The 20,870-nt window shown below is 39.7% G+C and overlaps 1 protein-coding gene across 4 annotated transcripts in view; it reads left to right on the forward strand.

Moving 5' to 3' along the window:
• The window catches only part of POGZ (pogo transposable element derived with ZNF domain), a 46,686-nt gene that overhangs the window by 8,018 nt on the left and 17,798 nt on the right, over nucleotides 1-20,870 (forward strand). For 2 of the 4 annotated variants that reach the window (XM_052636794.1, XM_052636795.1), the window contains exons 2-5: nucleotides 8,567-8,691; nucleotides 9,667-9,825; nucleotides 18,997-19,172; nucleotides 20,072-20,180. In XM_052636794.1, the coding sequence (XP_052492754.1) occupies nucleotides 8,568-8,691; nucleotides 9,667-9,825; nucleotides 18,997-19,172; nucleotides 20,072-20,180 (568 nt within the window). In that variant the 5' untranslated portion in view covers nucleotide 8,567. The remainder of the gene's footprint in view (nucleotides 1-8,566; nucleotides 8,692-9,666; nucleotides 9,826-18,996; nucleotides 19,173-20,071; nucleotides 20,181-20,870) is intronic. The other 2 variants (XM_052636796.1, XM_052636797.1) reach the window with 1 other exon arrangement.

Raw genomic sequence — 20,870 nt, forward strand, 5'->3', positions numbered from 1 at the left:
CAGTACCTGTAAAGGAAAAGAATCTGAAAAAGAACATATACAGGTATAACTGAATCACTTTGCTGTACACCTGAAGCTGACACATCGTAGATCAGTTTTTTTCAGTTTAATAAGAAAGACATGGTTCCTGCCCACTCAAATATTTCTGGTAGTTAAGGGAAGAATGTTAAATTGAATTATCTTATATGTTAGTTAAATATGAATGTTCCTATTGTTCCAGCGTATCAGCTAAGAGCCCAAAACTTCAAGGGTCATAGGAGCTAAACAACTTCACATTATAAAGTAAGTTGCAGAGACTTCCCTCGTTGTCCATCAGTGAGGAATCTGTGCTCCTAATTCAGGGTTCACTCTCTAGTCTGGGAGCTAAGATCCCATATGCCCTGTAGCATGACTATAAAGTAATAAATAAGTAACGAGGCCGTCTCTGCAGGACTTGTAAATTGGGAAAGTCAGACGCTACTTTGGAGAAGGCAATGGCACCCCACTCCAGTACTCTTGCCTGGCAAATCCCATGGACGGAGGAGCCTGGTAGGCTGCAGTCTATGTGGTTGCGAAGAGTCAGACATGACTGAGCGACTTCACTTTCACTTTTCACTTTCATGCATTGGAGAAGGAAATGGCAACCCACTCCAGTGTTCTTGCCTGGAGAATCCCAGGGACAACGGAGCCTGATGGGCTGCCATCTGTGGATTCGCACAGAGTCGGACACGACTGAAGCGACTTAGCAGCAGACGCTGCTTATCCTAGTGTTTGGAAAAGTGGCCAGACATAGGCTTACCGTATGACCCAGAAGTTCCTCTCAGATTACTTATCCAAAAGAATGAAAACATATGTACATACAGAGACTTGTGCCCAAATGTCAGATTTATTAATAATAACCTGTAAATTGAAAAAAACTATATGCCAACATGTGGATGGATAAACAAATGATGGCTTCTCCATAGATGAAGCACTCAGTTCAGTTCAGTCGCTCAGTCGTGTCTGACTCTCTGCGACCCCATGAATTGCAGCACACCAGGCCTGCCTGTCCATCACCAACTCCCAGAGTGCACTCAGACTCAACGTCCATTGAGTCAGTGATGCCATTCGGCCATCTCATCCTCTGTCGTCCCCTTCTCCTCCTGCCCCCAATCCCTCCCAGCATCAGAGTCTTTTCCAATGCATCAAGTCTTCGCATGAGGTGGCCAAAGTACTGGAGTTTCAGCTTCTACTCCGTGATAAAAAATAAACTGCTTAAAAATTCCACAAAATGTAGATGATTGTGTTAAGGTAATGAAGGACAGAAGAAAAGAAAAAAGTTACTTGCTAAAGGACTTGATTAAAATCTGTATGTTGTGTCCTCTTTGATTCTTCTTAAAAAAATTTTTTTTAACTAGATGTGAATTCTACCAGTAAGGAAAATGATGTCAGCATCTTGTGAAGGGGAAGGGAAAGGTTTGGAAAAGAGTGAAAGTACTGAGAATAAATACAAGTTTAAAAGATTGAAACATCTCAAGAATCTCAGGAGAAAACAGAATTTTAAGGTTCTAAGACAAGGATTATTTGTAGATGTGGATTTTTTTTTTTTTTTTCCAAATGACATAGAAGCAAATTGAAGGTAGCTGACTAAGAGTTGGGGATTAATGTGGAAATAATTTTATGTTTAAAATGAGCAGAAAAACCCCTAGCATCTAGTCTGATCTTGGAATATCATTCTGTAACAGAAGGAATCAGCGTTCCTTGGGAAAATGGATGATTCTTGATATGGGGCAGGAATGTATGAGATGAGCCTGGAACTTTTTATTTATCCCATAGCCAGAATTTTATCAAACACTCCTGAGCACTGTGTCAAAAGAACTCAGAAGCCGACTGAGAAGTTCCAGTGAGCAAAATAGGACACTTTGAATATCAATAAGGTTAACTGCTGTGGATCAAAGCCCATCAAATGATTAAATCTGTAATGTGATATAATGATAGTTTAAGAACAAGCTTATTGGTCATTTTGAAATGCTAGTGAAACATTATTATTTTGAAAACTGGTAAATAAAGAGAAGCAAGATGGAAAGAATCAAGACTTCTATATGAACTGCACCACTGGGTAACCAGATAGTAGATACGTTTTTGTTTTTTAAATCAGAGTTTCAGTTAACAAATGAAAAGGAAATTATAGATTTAGAATGACTATATCTAGGCATTGAGCCTGAATGGGAGCCTGATGGAAGAAAATCCTGCCCTTAAGAGTAGTCTTGTTGGGGGAGAGGGGAATGTTAAACCTATATGTAATCATGCCTGTAGATCCAGCTAATCAAGACCTAGAAATTAAAAGAGACCTAAGAAATCTATCAAATAATCATAATATGTAGACCTTATTTGACTCCAAATCAAAGCAAACTTTAAGAAATATGATATTTAATGAAGACATGGAAGCAACCTAAATGTCTTGTCAACAGAGACGTAAATAACATGTGGTACATGTGTGCAGTGGAGCACTGCTCAGCCATAAACAGGACCGAGACAGTGCCCTCTGCTGCAGCATGCGTAGACCTGAGGGTTATAATACCGAGTGAAGTCAGACAGAAAGACAAATACAGAATATCACTTAGGCGTGGAATCTTAAAAAAGGGTACACAAGAGCTTCTTTACAAAGCAGAAACAGGCTCACAGACTTCAAAAACAAATCTATGAACTTCCTTGGTGATACAGTGGGTAAGAATCTACCCAATGCAGAGGACACCGGTTTGATCCCTGGTTTGAGAAGATTTCACGTGTCACAGAAGAACTAAGCCTGTGCCCCACATTACTGAGCCGTTGGGTTCTGTGAGCCTGTCTTCCACAACAAGAGAAGCCACCACGATGAGAAGCCTGCACACCTAAACCAGAGCAGCCCCTCCTCCACAACTGGCAAAGGGAGCACGCAGCAGTGAAGATGCAGAGCAACCAAATAAATAATTTAACGAGAGGAAAAAGCAAATGTACGGTTACCAAAGGGGAAAGGTGGAGGGAGGGAGGGATCAGGAGTTTGGGATTAACATGTACACATTACTGTGTATGAAATGATCAACAAGGACCTGCTGTATAGCACAGCAAACTGTACTCAGTATCCCGTAATAACCGAGAGGGGAAAGAATCTGAAAAAGAATGGATATATGAATGGGTATAACTGAATCCTTTTGCTGTACACCTGAAACTAATACAACATTGTAAATCATCCTCCAATAACAGTATTTGAGAGGCTTCTCCAGTGGTCAAGAATCTGCCTGCCAGTTCAGGGGTGTTCGATCCCTGATCCAGGATGATCCCACATGCCAAAGAGCAACTAAACCCATGTAATGCAACTACTGCGCCCACTCACCTTGGGTCCATGCTCTACGACAAGAGAAGCCACCGCAATGAGAAGCACACACTGCAACCAAGAGTAGCCCCTGTTCGGAGAAGGCACCGGCGACCCACTCCAGTACTCTTGCCTGGAAAATCCCATGGACAGAGGAGCCTGGCAGGCTGCAGTCCATGGGGTCGCTGAGTCGGACATGACTGAGTGACTTCACTTTCACTTCTCACTTTCATGCACTGGAGAAGGAAATGGCATCCCACTCCAGTGTTCTTGCCTGGAGAATCCCAGGGACAGGGGAGCCTGGTGGGCTGCCATCTCGGGTCACACAGAGTCGGACACGACTGAAGCGACTCAGCAGCAGCAGCCTCAACTAGAGAAAGCCCACATGCAGCAGTGAAGACCCAGTGCAACCAAAAATAAATAAATCTTAAAAAAAAAGAAAAACTATGGTATTTGAGAGAATTTGAGGTTTCAGTGTTGCCTGTATATTTCAGTGTTGCCTATAAATTTTTTAGGCATGTTAATGGTACTGTTGCTGTTGCTAAGTCACTTCAGTCGTGTCCAACTCTGTGTGACCCCATAGACGGCAGCCCATCAGGCTCCCCTGTCCCTGGGATTCTCCAGGCAGGAACAGTGGAGTGGGTTGCCATTTCCTTCTCCAGTGCATGAAAGTGAAAAGTGAAAGGGAAGTCGCTCAGTCGTGTCTGACTCTTAGCGACCCTGTGGACTACAGCCCACCAGGCTCCTCCATCCATGGGATTTTCCAGGCAAGAGTACTGGAGTGGGGTGCCAGTGCCTTCTCCATGTTAATGGTACTATAACTTGTTTATTTGATTCGTTTTTAACTTAGCTGAGGGGCTTGTGGGATATTAGTTCCCCAGCCAAGGATCAAATCCTGCCCTGGTAGTGAAAGCACCAGATCCTAATCACTGGACTGGCAAGGAATTCTCTGTGATTTTTTTTTTTTAAATATATACATAATCTTTCAAGTCCTTACCTTTTAGAGATACACAATATATTTCAGGTGGTGCAGTGCTAGAGAATTCAGGTGCCAGTGCTGGAGACACGGGCTCAATCCTTGGGTCAGGAAGATTCCCTTGAGTAGGAAATGGCAACCCATTCCAGTATTCTTGCCTGGAAAATTCCATAGACAGAGGACAGCTACAGTCAAAAAGAGTTGGACATGACTGAGCGCATACAACACACAAAATATTTAGGAATGGGATATTAGGAATTAGTTTCAAAATAATATGAAGGAAAGAGGGCATACATGAAATAAGGTTGGTTGATACTTCTAAAAATTATTTTTTGGTTGTGCTGGGTATTCTTTGCTGTGCACAGCCTTTCTCTAGTTGCAGCAAGCAGGGGCTACTCCCTAGTTGGCGGTGTGCAGACTTCTCATTGTGGTGGCTTGTTTTGTTGTGGAGTGTGAGAGCCGTTAGTTATGGCTCATGGGCTTAGTTGCTTCGGGGCATGCAGGATCTTCCTGGGCCAGGAATTGAACCAGTGTCCCCAGCATAGCAAGATGGATTCTTAACCACTGGACCACCAGGAAAGCCTGGTTGATAATGTTTAAAGCTGGGTTATGGGTGTGGGTGGGTGGGTGGGTGGGTGGGTGTGTCCCAATCAAGGCTCGAACGTGTGTGTGTCCCAATGTGTGTGTGTGTGTCTGTGTGTGTGTGTGTGTGTCCCAATCAAGGATCGAACCTGGGCCCCCTATAGTCAAAGCAGAGTCCTCACCAGTGGACTGCCAGTGAGTTCCCTACTCTTGTATATAATTAAAGTTTATATCTTATTTTAAGAACAGCAGAAAAGGAATCCCTAGGGTATTGATGCGGGTTTGCCCCTTTACTGGCTACAGTGTGAACCTCAAATTTGCTGCCTGTCCAGGTTTTCCTCTTGATGGAGTATGGTGTTCCCTACATGCTGGCCTTTAATTTCCAAAATTCACATTTTTACCTGGCACTTTTTCAGGAGAAATGAAAATGTTTCAACTTGAATATAACTTTGTTTTTTAGTGTGAAATATATGCCAAGCCTATGAGTACACTTATCCTTTATAGCAAAATAATAGGGAAAATTTACAGATTTTTTTTTCCTTGTGAGAAATTAAGTTGAAGGTTTAGTGTGTAGAGAAGTTAAACACAAGTAGACTGATCATTTGGAAAATTTTATTCATTTTAGTACTAGATATATAGTAATTCTTGTCTTTGTTCAAAAATAGTTGTAACTATATGCCACAGATGACTGTATTCTCATGGATCAGAGAATTGTGTTTCTTGAGCATCTTGGTGAAGATATTAAATATAGCACTTCATTGTATTAATGAAAATTCCTTTTTGATAGCTGGAAAACTATAGAAGGGTACTAAATTTGCATTTTTCATTTTTAAAGTTTACAAGGAATTTAATTCAGGTTGATATCTATTTTGGCATGGCCCATCTTTTCAGCAGAGTTAATTTTTTGACCCTGAGCTATAGATGGTGAAATGAAAGGACTGATCCCATTCTCAGATATAGAGTCTAGATCAGAATTGAGAACTGTTTGAAAAACTTGATTTCAGTGTCTTTCTGAGATGTTTTGGGTGTAAGTCATAAAATATGTTCAGTCAGTAGATTTATTTTTCTGAGTTGATACGCCTTGTTGGTTAACTCCATCTTTCACATTGTAAAAATCTTGAAAAATAAATTCTGAGTTGAACTTTCTTTTCTATCTTGAACCCTTTAATTTACATTGGTTGTCTTGGCAGAGCATATACCCTAGGGAGTTATTTTTTCTCACTTGGTAAAAAGTAATTAGGATATAAATGTCCTTCTTTCCATCTTTTCACAGCTGCCTTTTCCACTCTTTGTTTCTTAGAATACCTTCTTCATGGTGGAAATAACATAATTTGACTGTGAGGTGGAGGAAACTTTCGTTGTTTTTATTAATTTTCATTGTTTGACAAAACATGAACTCAGTCTCTTAAGATGCTATAAGTAGTTGAGGTAGAAGACTAGCCTTTGGATATGCTATTAAAATATCCATATTCATGACACTGAAAACCACAATTAAGTAGTTAGAAAAAAGTTGTTTAGAATGTTATCTCTTTTAGTGGAACTAGACTGGAAAATACAAAAGTGTGTTGTGTAGTCTTAAAGAACGCCTGTGATACGGATTTGGCTTCTTTTTAATTCAGTTTCTGGCCAGCATTGTCTTTTGTATATGTAAATTAAATGAAAAACTAAGAAAATTTACTGGAGAAGGAAATGGCAACCCCTTCCAGCATTCTTGCCTGGAAAATCCCACAGATAGAGGAGCCTGGTGGGCTGCAATCCATGGAATCTCAAGTCAAGACACAACTTAGCAACTAAATGACAAGGAAATTTAAGTTGATACCTTAGAGCTTTTTCTTACCTTACTCATAGCATCTCTCCTTTATGGTTTTGATTTGAGAAAACATAAATAATTGGAATATTAGAGACCACTTAGAATCAGGTAAAGCACTTTAGTCGTTAAAATGGGCCCTTTTCTAGCTATGGAATATTTTAAATTTTCAAGTAAACAACGCCATCTGTTGGGCATCTTGCAAACTATCAAATTGTATGGCCCTAACGCAATGGTTAAATTGGTGGTTTTGTTTGTTTTGCCTTAGGGGTGTGGTGGAAAAAATTCTGAGCTACGGAGGCACTGAAAACTGTTGCAGTGAAAGCTTTGTTTGAACATTGGGCGGTAGTGCTTACCCCATTCCAAGGCAAAAAACTTGACCTTCATTCAACTAACTTTGGAGGGCAGCATAATAATAATAGCTGTTCATTTGCATTGCAAATAGGCAGGCTTTATTTTTAAAAGAAGAATGTAGTTCAAGCGTCTTCAAATTAAAGCTGACTTCCCAAAATCTTGGTGGAGTTTAAGGGTGGAATTCCCAGGTGGTGCCCAGTTCTTGGGGTCGCAGAGAGTCAAGGACTGAGCATGCACGCATACGCCGAGGTTGAGATTAGAGTATGGCCCTATCTTGAGTGCAGAGAGGCTCAGTAATCAAGGTGGATCGCATTTTATATTTCATTTTATGCTATTTTATTTTATTTGCATTTAAATTTCACCACAGAACTTAAGTGTATCCTGGGCTTTTGTTCAGATTTTTGAAATAAAGGTAAATGGGCAGACAACTTTAAGGATGCAGTGTGTTTAAAATTGTACAATATATTAAACAATTAGAGAAAAATCTAGAGAATGGTATAATTAGATACCTTTATAGAGTCGGTATATTTATATTTTATAACTACCTTTAAATATATTTTAGGTATTAGATAGGTACAGACTTCCCTGGTGGCTCAGTGGTAAAGAATCTGCCTGCTAAATACAAGAGACTGGGATTCGATATCTGGGTCGGGAAGATCCCCTGGAGAAGGAAATGGCAACCCACTCCAGTATTCTTGCCTTGGAAATCCCATGGACAGAGGAGCTTGGCGGGCTACAGTCCATGGGGTTGCAAAAGTTAGACACAGCTTAGTGATTAAACAACCACCATATGGATTTGCTAGCACAAATTCAGGGATAAGCCAGGTACTTGGAGGAAATTCTATTCAGGACTGAGCAGAGAGGTCCTTGGTTGCTGACAGAACCTCCCCTTGACTTCAGACATGTGACAAACCAAGGAGTCTGTCAGCACACAAAGAGCACTGAATTCAGAACAGTAGCCACAGGATGATACTCAGGAACTGGCTCTTGCCAGTTAGGATTGTGGGGGCCAGTCTGAAGCAAGCAGAGTTGGCTGGAGACTGGAAATGTACCTCAAGTCCAGGATCAGTAGAACAGCAGTCTAGACACAGAATAGTTAGTGCTTTCTTCAGAAGTTCTTGGTTTTCCAAACAAGTTCCTAGGATGCTTTCCTCAAATGGCAAATGTATCATTTTTTAAAACTCGGTATTCGTGCAAAAAAATTCATAATGAGCGAAGTAGTAATTGTAAATAAAAAAAGGTCTGACCCTCCACTTACAAAGTTCACCTCACCCTAATCCCAGCCCTGAGTATTATAGCTTAAATTTTTTCAACCGTAATTATTAAATAATTTGCTGTGGAGTCTTCCACACTAATTTTTTTTTAAGAATAAAAGTTATCATTCTGGAACCTTGGAAATGGAGGAGGTTAGGGGAAATGGTAGAGGAAGCGCAGTGGTGTAGGTTACCAATAGCTTCAGCGTCTGATTCCATATTTTGTATAAAACTATTTCTCCCATTGTGAGGTCAGTATCTTAATTTAATCTTTTTTCTTGTAGCATGGCGGACACCGACCTGTTTATGGAATGTGAGGAGGAGGAGTTGGAGCCGTGGCAGAAAATCAGTGATGTCATTGAGGATTCTGTAGTTGAGGATTATAATTCAGTGGATAAAACTACTACAGGTAACAAAAACTCTTTGATCTTAGATTGTTGTTATATTGACTGAATTGAATGGCGGTTTTGTTAAGAAAGTATGAGGTGCAAAACTTTAAGAATTCAGGGTTGCTTCTCTGTGGCACTGGTACGACCTTTTCCCCCTGTTCTCTGGTCTGTAAATGCTTTGGTTTTCCTTATACACAAAGCTAGAAACACTATATTTAATAAATTAAAAACATTGAGAGTTGGGTTCACCAATATTTATCAAACACGTAAGCAGTTCTCTTACGAAATGATGTGTGAACAAGTGGTGTGTGTTAGTGTTCATTTATATACCCAGTGAGAAACAGGTTCCCATAGTCTTGAGGGATTTTTTGGTTTGTTTTATTTGAACTTGGTTTCCTTTGTGAGCTGAGCAGAATTTGCTTTGTGTCTGCCTTCAGGGACAGTTTACAAACTTAGGCTTGTAGCTTCTTTTTCAAAAAGGTGCGGTTGCAGGGTCAAATTCTAGATTGCCCTAAATTCATAAAGTGGGTGGTAGTTCTTTTTCTCCTGAATTGTATCTGTTGCTCTTTTTTTTTTTTTTTTTTTAATCTTTCCTGCCTTGAGAACTGAAGATGGCATTGGTTTGAAACAGGACAGTTCGTGGTCTTGTGGAGAGCTTACTAATGCACAGTTATGAATACCAGTAGTGGTGATAATAAGCCTTTTGAGTTCTAGAGGTTTGCTTGTGCTCTATAAGCAAAATAGTGAAATCTGGTTCAGTGAGCTTGTAATCTAACTTAATTCACCAGGAAATCTGAGACAATAAAGAAGGCATTGTGTCTAATTTGTGGTGTGAGGGACCCATAGGAGGAGAAATCAGATAACCAGTCAGATTTACGAATAAAGCAGGAAACTTTCTGGCTATAGAGACCTGCAGTAAGATGAAAGATTAGGAAAGTGTCCTTCAGTGTCATCTGTCCCTGTCTCCAAGTGACTGTGCCTCCCCTTCCCCGCAGTTTCTGTGAGCCAGCAGCCTGTCTCGGCTCCAGTGCCCATCGCTGCCCATGCTTCTGTCGCTGGGCATCTCTCTACATCCACCACCGTTAGTAGCAGCGGGGCACAGAACAGCGACAGTACAAAGAAGACTCTTGTCACACTCATTGCCAACAACAATGGTAAGTGGGACTGCTGGGAAATTCTTCCTGGGCTAGAGGGTTGAGAGACTAAAAGAGGTCTTAAGATTAGCTGTACCTGTTCAGTTTTAGGTACTGATGTGGTTCTGCTGATGTTGGAGTGAGTGTAGTCCTGATTCTCTGATATGGAAGTAAGTGGTGTTGTTCCTTCTGAGTTAGTGCTGAATCCATGCTGGTGTTTCAAGTCAGAGGGCAGCTGTCTTATTACTGAGAATTTCTAGGAAAGAAAATGTAACCCCGAAATTCCTAACTGTTAAGGAGATATGAAGGGGACGGGTTTGTTTGTTTTTAATTAGAAGAGCCCCACTAGCCTGGTAAGAATTCTCCCAGAGTAGTTTTGTTCCATATTTTCTGTGGCAGCTTCATTTGGTCATTGGTTCCTGGGTGTGGAAAATAGGATAGGGTTGTTGTCTACCTGAAGGAAATGGTGAAAGAGTAGTGGGTTTTTTTTTTGTTTTTTAGTGAGTGTATTGACTAGTGAAGTTACATAGTATTGGCTTCTGTTTCATTTCCTATTTTCTTTCTTTTGCAATATTCATTCATTTACATTCAGTTCAGTTCAGTCGCTCAGTCGTGTCCGACTGTTTGTGACCCCATGAATCGGAGCATGCAGGCCTCCCTGTCCATCACCAACTCCTGGAGTTCACTCAGACTCACGTCCATCGAGTCAGTGGTGCCATCCAGCCATCTCATCCTCGGTCGTCCCCTTCTCCTCCTGCCCCCAGTCCCTCCCAGCATCAGGGTCTTTTCCAATGAGTCAACTCTTCGCATGAGGTGGCCAAAGTACTGGAGTTTCAGCCTCAGCATCAGTCCTTTCAGTGAACACTGCCGGGGTCCAGCCCCGGTGGATCCAGGGAATTCGAAGCGGGGACGGCGTTGGGGAGGAAAGACTTATTTATTTATTAATATAAGATTAGATCAGGAAGAAATAGTGTAGTAGGAAAATTTAGTGGAGAAAAGAGGCTGATCAGCTTGGCTTACGTGGAAAACCAATAAAGTTCCGGACAAGGAACCTGCACTGTCTACGTTAGGCCGCCGGTGCCCGTTTGAATATCGGAGAGTGCCCCGCCTTGGGCTCTCTCTGTTACGGATCTTAGAAGCTGGGACAAGTAAGTAGACACAGTGAGCCTCCACGTTCCAAGGGATCAGCCTGAAAAGGAGAGGGAGGGAGCAAGAAATTGACATGGGGGAGGCCAGGCTTGTGCAAAAACCCCCTCCAACTTTATTATTTAAAAGGTGTTTATATACCCTAAATTTTACATAATGGAAGATACAGAGTTATGCAGGGGCAGCAGTCCTGACCCTTTCTGTATATCTTTTTTGTATACAAAAGGTCTCAGGTGATTTACATTATCTTCTGGCCAGGAGGCTTGTAACACTTTTTTGGCTCTCTTTCTTAAAGAATGTTAATCTCGTTTCCCCTCAAGTGTTTTTCTTTAATCTGCGTCTCCTTAAAGCACTTAAGTTACATCTCTATAGAACAAAGGCGCAGTGGGTTATAACAAAGAAGGTACTTAACTCAAAGATCTAATGTTGCTAATACCAGGTCTACTACTTGTTTTTCTATATACCAACTATATCTAAAAATAAAGGATATGAAAATTTGGCAGCAAGTATTGGCTCAACAAATGAAACCTTTAATCAGTCCTGTTCTAATGATTTTGACTCCTCGGAAGCCCCTACATTCCTAGGATGTTTTAAGCTTCCTGTGCCTCCTGCGGTCAGGAGGCCTCAAACAATCATGTACGCAGCTGTACGAGTCCTGCAGGCAGGCTAGAAAGCCATCAGAGGGGTTTTTGGGTTGAAACACTCTTTCAAATGCAGAAGACGAAAGCCCTGAATTGACTTTTTCCAGAGAATGTCAGAAGAGTGGAAAAGCAGGCAGATTCTTATTTTTGGGGGTACATGCTCAGGAAATGCCAGGGGGAAAACCTGAGATCTGACTCGACCCTGCCCATCAGATCTCTGCCTCATGACTTTGTCACGGGTGGAATTCCTCACGCTGGCTTCCAGCAGAACACCCAGGACTTCTCCTTTAGAATGGACTGGTAGGATCTCCTTGCAGTCCAAGGGACTCTCAAGAGTCTTCTCCAACACCACAGTTCAAAAGCATCAATTCTTCGGCGCTCACCTTTCTTCACAGTCCAACTCTCACATCCATTCATGACCACTGGAAAAACCATAGCCTTGACTAGACGGACCTTTGTTGGCAAAATAATGTCTCTGCTTTTGAATATGCTATCTGTGTTGGTCATAACTTTCCTTCCAAGGAATAAGCATCTTTTAATTTCATGGCTGCAGTCACCATCTGCAGTGATTTTGGAGCCCCCCAAAACAAAGTCTGCCACTGTTTCCACTGTTTCCCCATCTATTTCCCATGAAGTGATGGGACCAGATGCCATGATCTTCGTTTTCTGAACGTTGAGCTTTAAGCCACCTTTTTCACTCTCCTCTTTCACTTTCTTCAAGAGGCTTTTTAGTTCCTCTTCACTTTCTGCCATAAGGGTGGTGTCATCTGTATATCTGAGGTTATTGATATTTCTCCCAGCAGTCTTGATTCCAGCTTGTGCTGCTTCCAGCCCAGCGTTTCTCATGATGTACTCTGCATATAAGTTAAATAAGCAGGGTGACAATATACAGCCTTGATGTACTCCTTTTGTTATGCCCAAGGTCCCAATCCCCAGAACGGAGAGAACAAGACATCCACAGCAATGCAAACGCAAAAAGGGAATTTTATTGCTAGCTCGAGCCAGGACCCAAGTTTCATCCAATGCAGTGGAGTGGAACGAGGGCCTGAGCCTGAGTTACAGCAGTGTTTATAGGGTGAAGACAGAGACAGGGCGTTGGCAGGGGCGGATTGGTTGCCAGGGCTCCTTAGCATCTGCTAATTGGGTAGATTTTCACACGCGCGGGCTTTCTTGTCCTGATAATCTTGAACCAGGCTACAGGGAGTATACTGATTGGTCGAGTCCTGGCGCCTGCAGAGGATGATCTCAGCTCCTCCTTGGCAATAAGATGATCTCAGCTCCTCCTTGGCAATAACTCAGCCCCTCTGTAAAGGAGACTTAGGCCTACCTTGGTCCCCTGAAGCCTGTCATGGCGCCTGTTTGGTCCTAACACTTTTCCTATTTGGAACCAGTCTGTTGTTCCATGTCCAGTTCTAACTGTTGCTTCCTGACCTGCATATAGATTTCTCAAGAGGCAGGTCAGGTGATCTGGTATTCCCATCTCTTTCAGAATTTTCCACAGTTTATTGTGATCCACACAGTCAAAGACTTTGACATAGTCAATTAACAATTTATATCGGGTCATATAGCATGTAATATTTTAAAAGTTAGATAAATCTTAATAATTTCCCAATTAAAATGGCTTTTTTATTCCCCAAAGTAGTAAACCATATACCAAAAAAAGAACTTGTCTTCAATTGTGAAGATGATAAATATTTTTGAAAAGAGAATTTACCACAAGAATATGTTTCATCCCCACCCCCCCAAAAATCTGAACTTTACACAAAATTCACATTTTATTTACACTGAAATAAACTATACAAAATTTATTTTCTTCACCAAAAATAACAGCATTGTTTTCGTAGTATTCCTAGATAAGCCACCAAACACTTTTGCAGGTTTTCTAGATTTTGCTTGTAAATCAGGATGAGGCAGAAGAAAACAGACAAATCAGCCGTAGTAGAGTTTTTGTAAACATCTGTGTTTTCTCATATCCTTAGTTCTGAGAATACATTTCTAAATGTCAAATTGTATCAGAGGTTATCACAGTTTTTAAGGATTTTGATCAGTATTTTTCCTGAAATGCCCATCTAGACATGTATCTTACATTTCCAGTAGAAGTGAACCTGGTATTCTTACTTTTGGATATAACCATTTACCTTCCATATTTTTAGACATTTATTACAAACCCATTTTTTGTGATTATAAACAGTGTTACGATGAACATTCTCAGGCATCATATCTGTGCCTACTATGAAAGCATATCTGTCATATAAAGTGAGATTCCTGGGACAGGCATTTAAAATTTGCCATAAGAGATTGCTCTACACATGGCCTCACCAGTCAATCTTTGGATAGCAAAAAAAAAATTTTTATTACATGGAAAATCCCTAGAATTCTTTTTCAACATGTAAGTAGTGACCCTCATATATATATAAAGATGAGGAACTGCTGGAGATTTTTTCATGTTTACAGATGTGGAGACCAAGGTGTAGAGAGTCAAATAGTAAGTGACTAAACTGGATTTGAATTATTTAGACTCGAAACTTGTGGCCTTCCCACTGCATTATACTCCTTTCCTATGTTTCTCTCAAAATAATCTTGTCAAAGTGCTATGAGCAACCAGTTTTGCTAAATTTTCCTTTGATCGCAGCGTTCCAAGGCCCAAGATGAGTATCATATGACTTAATTTCTTTGAATGGACCTTTGATTCCTGTGGCCTATATGCAAAAATTTTGTTGAAATACAAAAATTGATTTTATTTACTTTAGAAAGTTCTAGTATTCAAATTAAAATGTTGACCCGTGTTCATAGTTTAAAAAAAAAAGGTATAGACTGGTTACTACAGTTACATATGTCTTGTGTGTCCTTCCAAAAATTCTTTAGTTCTGGAAGTTCTCTGGTGGTACAGTAGTCAGGACTCCGAGCTTTTACTGCCAAGGGCCTGAGTTCAATCCCTGGTTGGGAAAGATCCCGTAAGTCTCACAGCCAAAAATAAATAAAGGCTTAAAATTTCTTTCATGCATAGATAAGCACATATTAATAGATTGTTTGTCTAGCTTTCTTTTTTGTATAAAATATACAACTGTGTGACTTCTATCAAATACACTTGAAATGCCAGCATTATTCATTATAGCCCAGAAGTGAAAACTACCTAAGATGTTGAATGAATAAGCAAAATGTGGTATATTCATAGAACGGAACATTGTTGGGCCGTAGAAAGAAGTGGAGTAGCGGTGTGTACTGCAGCATGAATGAACCTTGGGAAACATGCTGACTGAAAGAAGTCAAATACAAAAAGGCCACCACATATTGTGTGACTCCATTATTATGAAATGCCCATAATAGGCAAATCTATAGAAACAGAAAGTAAGATTGTTGGTTGCCAGGGCTGGGGAAAGTAGAATGGGGAATAACTGCTAATGGGTATAAGGTTTCTTTTGGGGATGATGAAATCTGGAATTAAATAGTGGTGATGATTGCATAAAACCTGTGGAATATACTAAAGTGAAGTGAAGTTGCTCAGTCGTGTCCGACTCTTCGTGATCCCATGGACTGCAGCCTACCAGGCTCCTCCGTCCATGGGATTTTCCAGGCAAGAGAACTGGAGTGGGGTGCCATCACCTTTAAAGAGCCTTCAAATTGTACACGTCAAATGGGTGATATAATATGTATGGTATGTGAATTACATCTCAGTAAGGCTTTTTTCTTTTTTAAGAAAATATTAGGATTAAAATTGCAGAAGATGTTTTACTATTGTTTTTGCCATTCTTCAGAATCCATCACTCAGCATTCAGAAATTATTCCTATAGTTCTGGCTGGTCGTATGTATGCATTGGAAAGGAACATTATGAAATGAAATGACCTGCTTAATTCTGAGCTGTGAATGATGTGAATTTAATGTTATCAATTTTTTACTGTAATTACGATTTTCAATTCCTGTTTGGTCCATTTCAACTCCATTTAGCCCTCTTATCTCTGGGGTTTAAGGCTATGTAAATAAACTTAATGAAAAAAATCAAGACCTTCAGATTTGTAAAATAAACAGAATGTGTTTTGAGAGAAGCAGTTGGATGTTCTATTATTTAATCTGTTTAAGGCTGTGGTACCTAACTGAGAGCAGACCTACAGGCAGAGAATTGGTTGGATGATTCTTTTAAAGGCTTTTTTAAGCCTCAAGATTCTGACTGACTTTTTCATTTTCTGGAAATAGAGCTTTGGAAGACGTTTGAATTGTCAGCATTTCTTTTAGGAAAGAATAAGAATGCAGGAATCATTAAAAACAATTCATTTGTTTGAATTGGAATTATTGTATTAGAATGAATTTATAGAATTCATTAAATAAATATTTACTCTGGGTGACTTGCGATATGCTGGTTTTGCTTTCAGTTGAATTGTAAACCTAGTCTAGGCTTAGAAACCTTCTTTATTTGCACTTTATTTTTGGAAAGGTCCTACCAATTCACCAAAATTCAAACATGACCCTAACATCAGAGAATATTTGCAGAAAATGTTTGTGTTAACATTCTTTATAGTAGCAGAATATGTATAGATTTCGTGGAAACAAGGCCTGTCTTTTGAGATTTTCTAATGCTAGTTGATTCCACATAAATGCAAAAAATTTTCCATCCTTCCCTTCCTATATTTAGATGAGATGTTGAGGCACTGATTTTATCGTAAGAATTTTTAGTTTCAGATAAATAACAGATAATTTATTTTCTTTTACCCTAGCAGTTAAAATAGTGAATAAAAAATACATTTTTTTATTTAGTCAATATTTTTCAACCATAAATTGTGAAGGAATAAAGAGATGGATGGGGAAGCTATAGGTTAAAAGAGATTAAAGATGTCCATCAGTTGGACTTTATGAACCCTTTTGTAACCTAACTCAAACAAAAAAAATATAATTGTCAATTTGAATTTTAACTGGATATTTAATATCAAAGAATTGTTTTGTTTATTTGTGGCTGCACTGTACAGCATGTGGGGTCTTAGTTCCCAGACCAGGGATCCAACCTGTGCACCCTTCTGTGGAAGTGTAGAGTCCTAACCACTGGACCGCCAGGAAAGCCCCTAAGAATTATGTATTTAGCTTTATTGAGTATAATTGACAAATAAAATTGTAAGATACTTAATGTGTACATTGTGGGGATTTGATATATGTATGTGTTGTGAAAGGATTCTCACTGTTGGTTAATATATCCATCACCCTACATATTTATCATTTGGGGGGCTGGGATAGGAATAGTGAGAATGTTTAAGTTCTCTTGGCAAACTTTAATTATATCTTGTGTTATCCACTATAGTCACAGAATTATAATATTTTTTAGGAGTGATAATGATGTTATATTTCCTCTTTTTTAGGATCTTTATTTTTTAGAAATATATATTGAAGTATTTATAGATGATATGATCTGATACTTATTTCAGCATAATATGGGAGCTGGTAAGGGGGGTGCGAGGTACAGATGAAAGAAGGTTGGCCTTAAGTTGATAACTATTGAAGCTAGTATAGGTACATGGAGGTTTATTTTAGTGTTCTATTTTTATATATATTTGAACATTTTCATAATAAAATATTTAGCTTGAAATACATATATATAGAGAGAAGGACTCATATAGTTAGCATAGACAGAACTTGGAATTTTTTTGTCTGTCAGCTTCTATAATTACTTGTCTGCTGGCCCAGTAACTATATGAGAGTCTAGTCCACTGATGGTCTCTCAGTTTCTGGGAGAACACATCACTGTTGGCCCGTTAATAGCCAACCACCTATATACCCACTTCGGTGGTCTAGCTTTGTAGCGAACTAGTAACACCATTTGTCACATGTAACTTAAAACTTCAGAGGAGTCCATCCCATTCTTGTGAAAAGAGTGCAGTATTTTGCTTGAATCTTTGATTTAGGCATACTGGCTCTCTGAAATAGAATTTGGAGTAGTCTTTGTAAATCAGGAAACTTAGCGTTAATGATTTTTTAGCCAAAGTTAGCAAATGGAGGCTTCCCAGGTGGAGGTAGCGGTAAAGAATCCACCTGCCAATGCAGGAGACTCAAGAGACAAGGGTTCGATCCCTGGGTTGGAAAGACCCCTTGGAATAAGAAATGGCAACCTGCGCCAGGATTCTTGCCTGGGAAGTCCTATGAACAGAGGAGCCTGGTGGGCTACAGTCCTGCTGCTGCTGCTTGTCACTTCAGTCGTGTCCCACTCTGTGTGACCCCATAGACGGCAGCCCACCAGGCTCCTCCATCCCTGGGACTCTCCAGGCAAGAACACTGGAGTGGGTTGCCATTTCCTTCTCCAATGCATGAAAGTGAAAAGTGAAAGTGAAGTTGCTTAGTCGTGCCTGACTCTTAGCGACCCCATGGACTGCAGCCTACCAGGTTTCTCCGTCCATGGGATTTTCCAGGCAGGAGTACTGGAGTGGGTTGCCATTGCCTTCTCCAGGGCTTCAGTCTAAGGAGCCGCAGAGTTGGACATGACTGAGCAACTGAGAACATCCAGCAAATAGAGGACTTAAAAACATTTCCAAAGTTACTTTTATCACATGGGAAAAAGAATTTAAAATACTTTAGTTTTCAAATATTTATGATATTGTTACTATTTATTCATGAAAGAACCTTCTGAAGCCATATTTATTGGTTTTGGCAGGTGTTTTCTTTCTAAGTTCTGATGACATAAGTCTCTGTTTCCATACCTGTACATCCTGTTGCATTTCTGAGATTTGGCTCACTAGGAAGCTGAATTAATGTTTGTTGATGAATATTCCTCTTAAAAAGTTTAAGGTAGATTAACAACAAATCACATTCCAATAAAACAGGTTTTACGTAGTAAAAATATGGAGAAAGAATTTATATGTTACTTGGTTTTGCTGATTTGGTATGGGGAAGTTATATGTGGTCACTTAAATCATCAAAGTGATAGCCATGTAAAAGTCTTACCATGTGTGTTAAGACATGCCTTGTTAAGATACATGGGTTTCCCTGATGGCTCAGTGGTAAAGAGCCTGCCTGCCAGTGCAGGAGACACAGGTTTGATCCCTGTGTCAGGAAGATGTCCTAGAGAAGGAAATGGCAACCCACTCCAGTATTCTTGCCTGGGAAGTTGCATGGACAGAGGAGCCTGCCAGGCTACAGTCCATGGGATTGCAAAGGAGTTAGACACAATTTAGCAATTAAATAACAACAAGTTAAGATATATGAGGGAGCTTTTAGTGAACTTTCTGTATCTGTGTATTTTTTTGTTAATTGTAGCTTTGGGTAAAGCTTAAATATTTGGTAAGTTTGATGACATTAAACCTGAGGTGAGTGAGTCTTGGATATCTTAATACATGGGCACACCATTTCTTACCTAAGACCATTGTGTTGCTTATAAATTATGGCTTACAGTGTTTTCTTTCTTTTTTTCTTCTTCCTTTTACCCTTTAGCTGGCAATTCTTTGGTCCAACAAGGTGGACAGCCGCTCATCCTAACCCAGAATCCAGCCCCAGGTCTTGGTACCATGGTTACTCAACCAGTATTGAGGCCTGTGCAGGTCATGCAGAATGCCAACCATGTGACTAGTTCCCCGGTAGCCTCACAGCCAATATTTATCACTACACAGGTAAGTAGGACTCTGAATTCTGGGACCTGGTAGAATTCTGGAACTGTGGGAACCTTTGAAGGCTCTGACTTGAGTCTCCAGCATAATTAGAAATGGTTCTAGGTTATGTCCATTGATCTGGCTTTCTCATGTATTAGTTTTTTAATTTGATGCTGACTTTAGTAGAAAGCCCAACATAGCATACAGCTGGGTAATTTCCTCTTTCTACCCCCAGAGGGCTATTAAGTAATTTGATTGAGGTCTAGGCAGGAGAGAGTGGGAAGCTTGCATGAGGAAGCCTTAACACTTGATCCTCAAAAGTTCTCACCCTTTGCTTGGGCTATTTTTCTTGAAATGGGGTGAGTTAGTTGACTTACAAAAATATAGGTGCAAAATTGGTGAAGTGCAGGGAGATCTTTGAAAGAGAAGGAAGATGACTTATTTGATATAAATGTGAATTAGAGTTGAAAACCCAGTGCTGGTGTGGGATAAAAAGGCAGATGCTTTTTCCTGCCTTGTCTTACAAATTTCCCAGAGCGTATGGCCTTTTGAAGTAGACTTTGGGAACAGTTTCCTACAGTTGTTTATATGTTGAATCACTCCATTAGTGTCAGTTTTTTCCCCCCATTCCTAAGGGTCAGTATGTGAATGAGTTTTTTTAAACTGAGATTCTCCTAGGACAGGAACTAGGTTTTCATTTTAGTTCATATGCACCAAACCTCAGTCTCCAGTTTTAATATTTGTCACTCAAAAGTTTGCCAGAAGTCCAAAATTTTCTCCATCTCAGTCATTTGAAAGCTCTAATTCGAGAGAGAATCATTAGGTGAGAGTGTGGGAATTTTTTGGACATAGGTCTGAATACAGTCTCTGCTAGTGTTAGCTGATCTCCATGTTAAAGATCATTTTGCTTTTTAATGCAGGGATTTCCTGTAAGAAATGTCCGGCCTGTACAGAATGCAATGAATCAGGTTGGGATTGTGTTGAACGTACAGCAAGGCCAAACGGTTAGACCAATTACACTAGTCCCAGGTAAGGAAAAATGTCTACCCATTTGGAATAAACCAGCATCCAAAAGACTTGCTTTTGTTGTTTCTAAGTGTGGAAGGTCATTTAAAAAGTATACTTTCTGAAACTATAAAAATCATATTGATTTAAGCCCCATTTTTTAAAAACTTCCTAACCTTTGGCCAGGGTGGTAATTTTATTTTTCTTTTTAACTTTTTACCACCTTTCATAAGGTAGTAAAACAGGGTTTTTATAGTTATTTTTCTGTTTCTGCTGTTTTATTCAGCTATTGTTTGTTATCCTGAAAGACTGTTATTAATGCAAACTCCCAAATTCTATATTCCTAATAAGTCTATTTACTTACATGGTGGACTTATAAACTTATTTTGCTTGCATTTTACAGCATAGATTTGGAATATAAGTTAAACAAATGGCATATTCTTTGAGGATGAATATTTGCAATGACTAGTGGTTTGTTTTGTTTTGTTTTTTAAGAAATTAAATTGAAAGGTAATTCTTTAAAATCTTGTAATTTTGCCCCCAGTTCTATATTCAGTGTTTACTACATTTTGGGACAAAAAATACTATATTATTTTAATTGTGGTAAAGGTAGCTTGTCTTCCTAAGTTTTTGTCATTGTTCTCAGAGCCCATTGGGATTTTGGCCTTCAGGTCTGAGCTTATCCTATCTAGTTCTGATATTTCTTAAATATTT

This window comes from Budorcas taxicolor, chromosome 3, assembly GCF_023091745.1.
Source record: "Budorcas taxicolor isolate Tak-1 chromosome 3, Takin1.1, whole genome shotgun sequence".
Classification (NCBI taxonomy): domain Eukaryota; kingdom Metazoa; phylum Chordata; class Mammalia; order Artiodactyla; family Bovidae; genus Budorcas; species Budorcas taxicolor.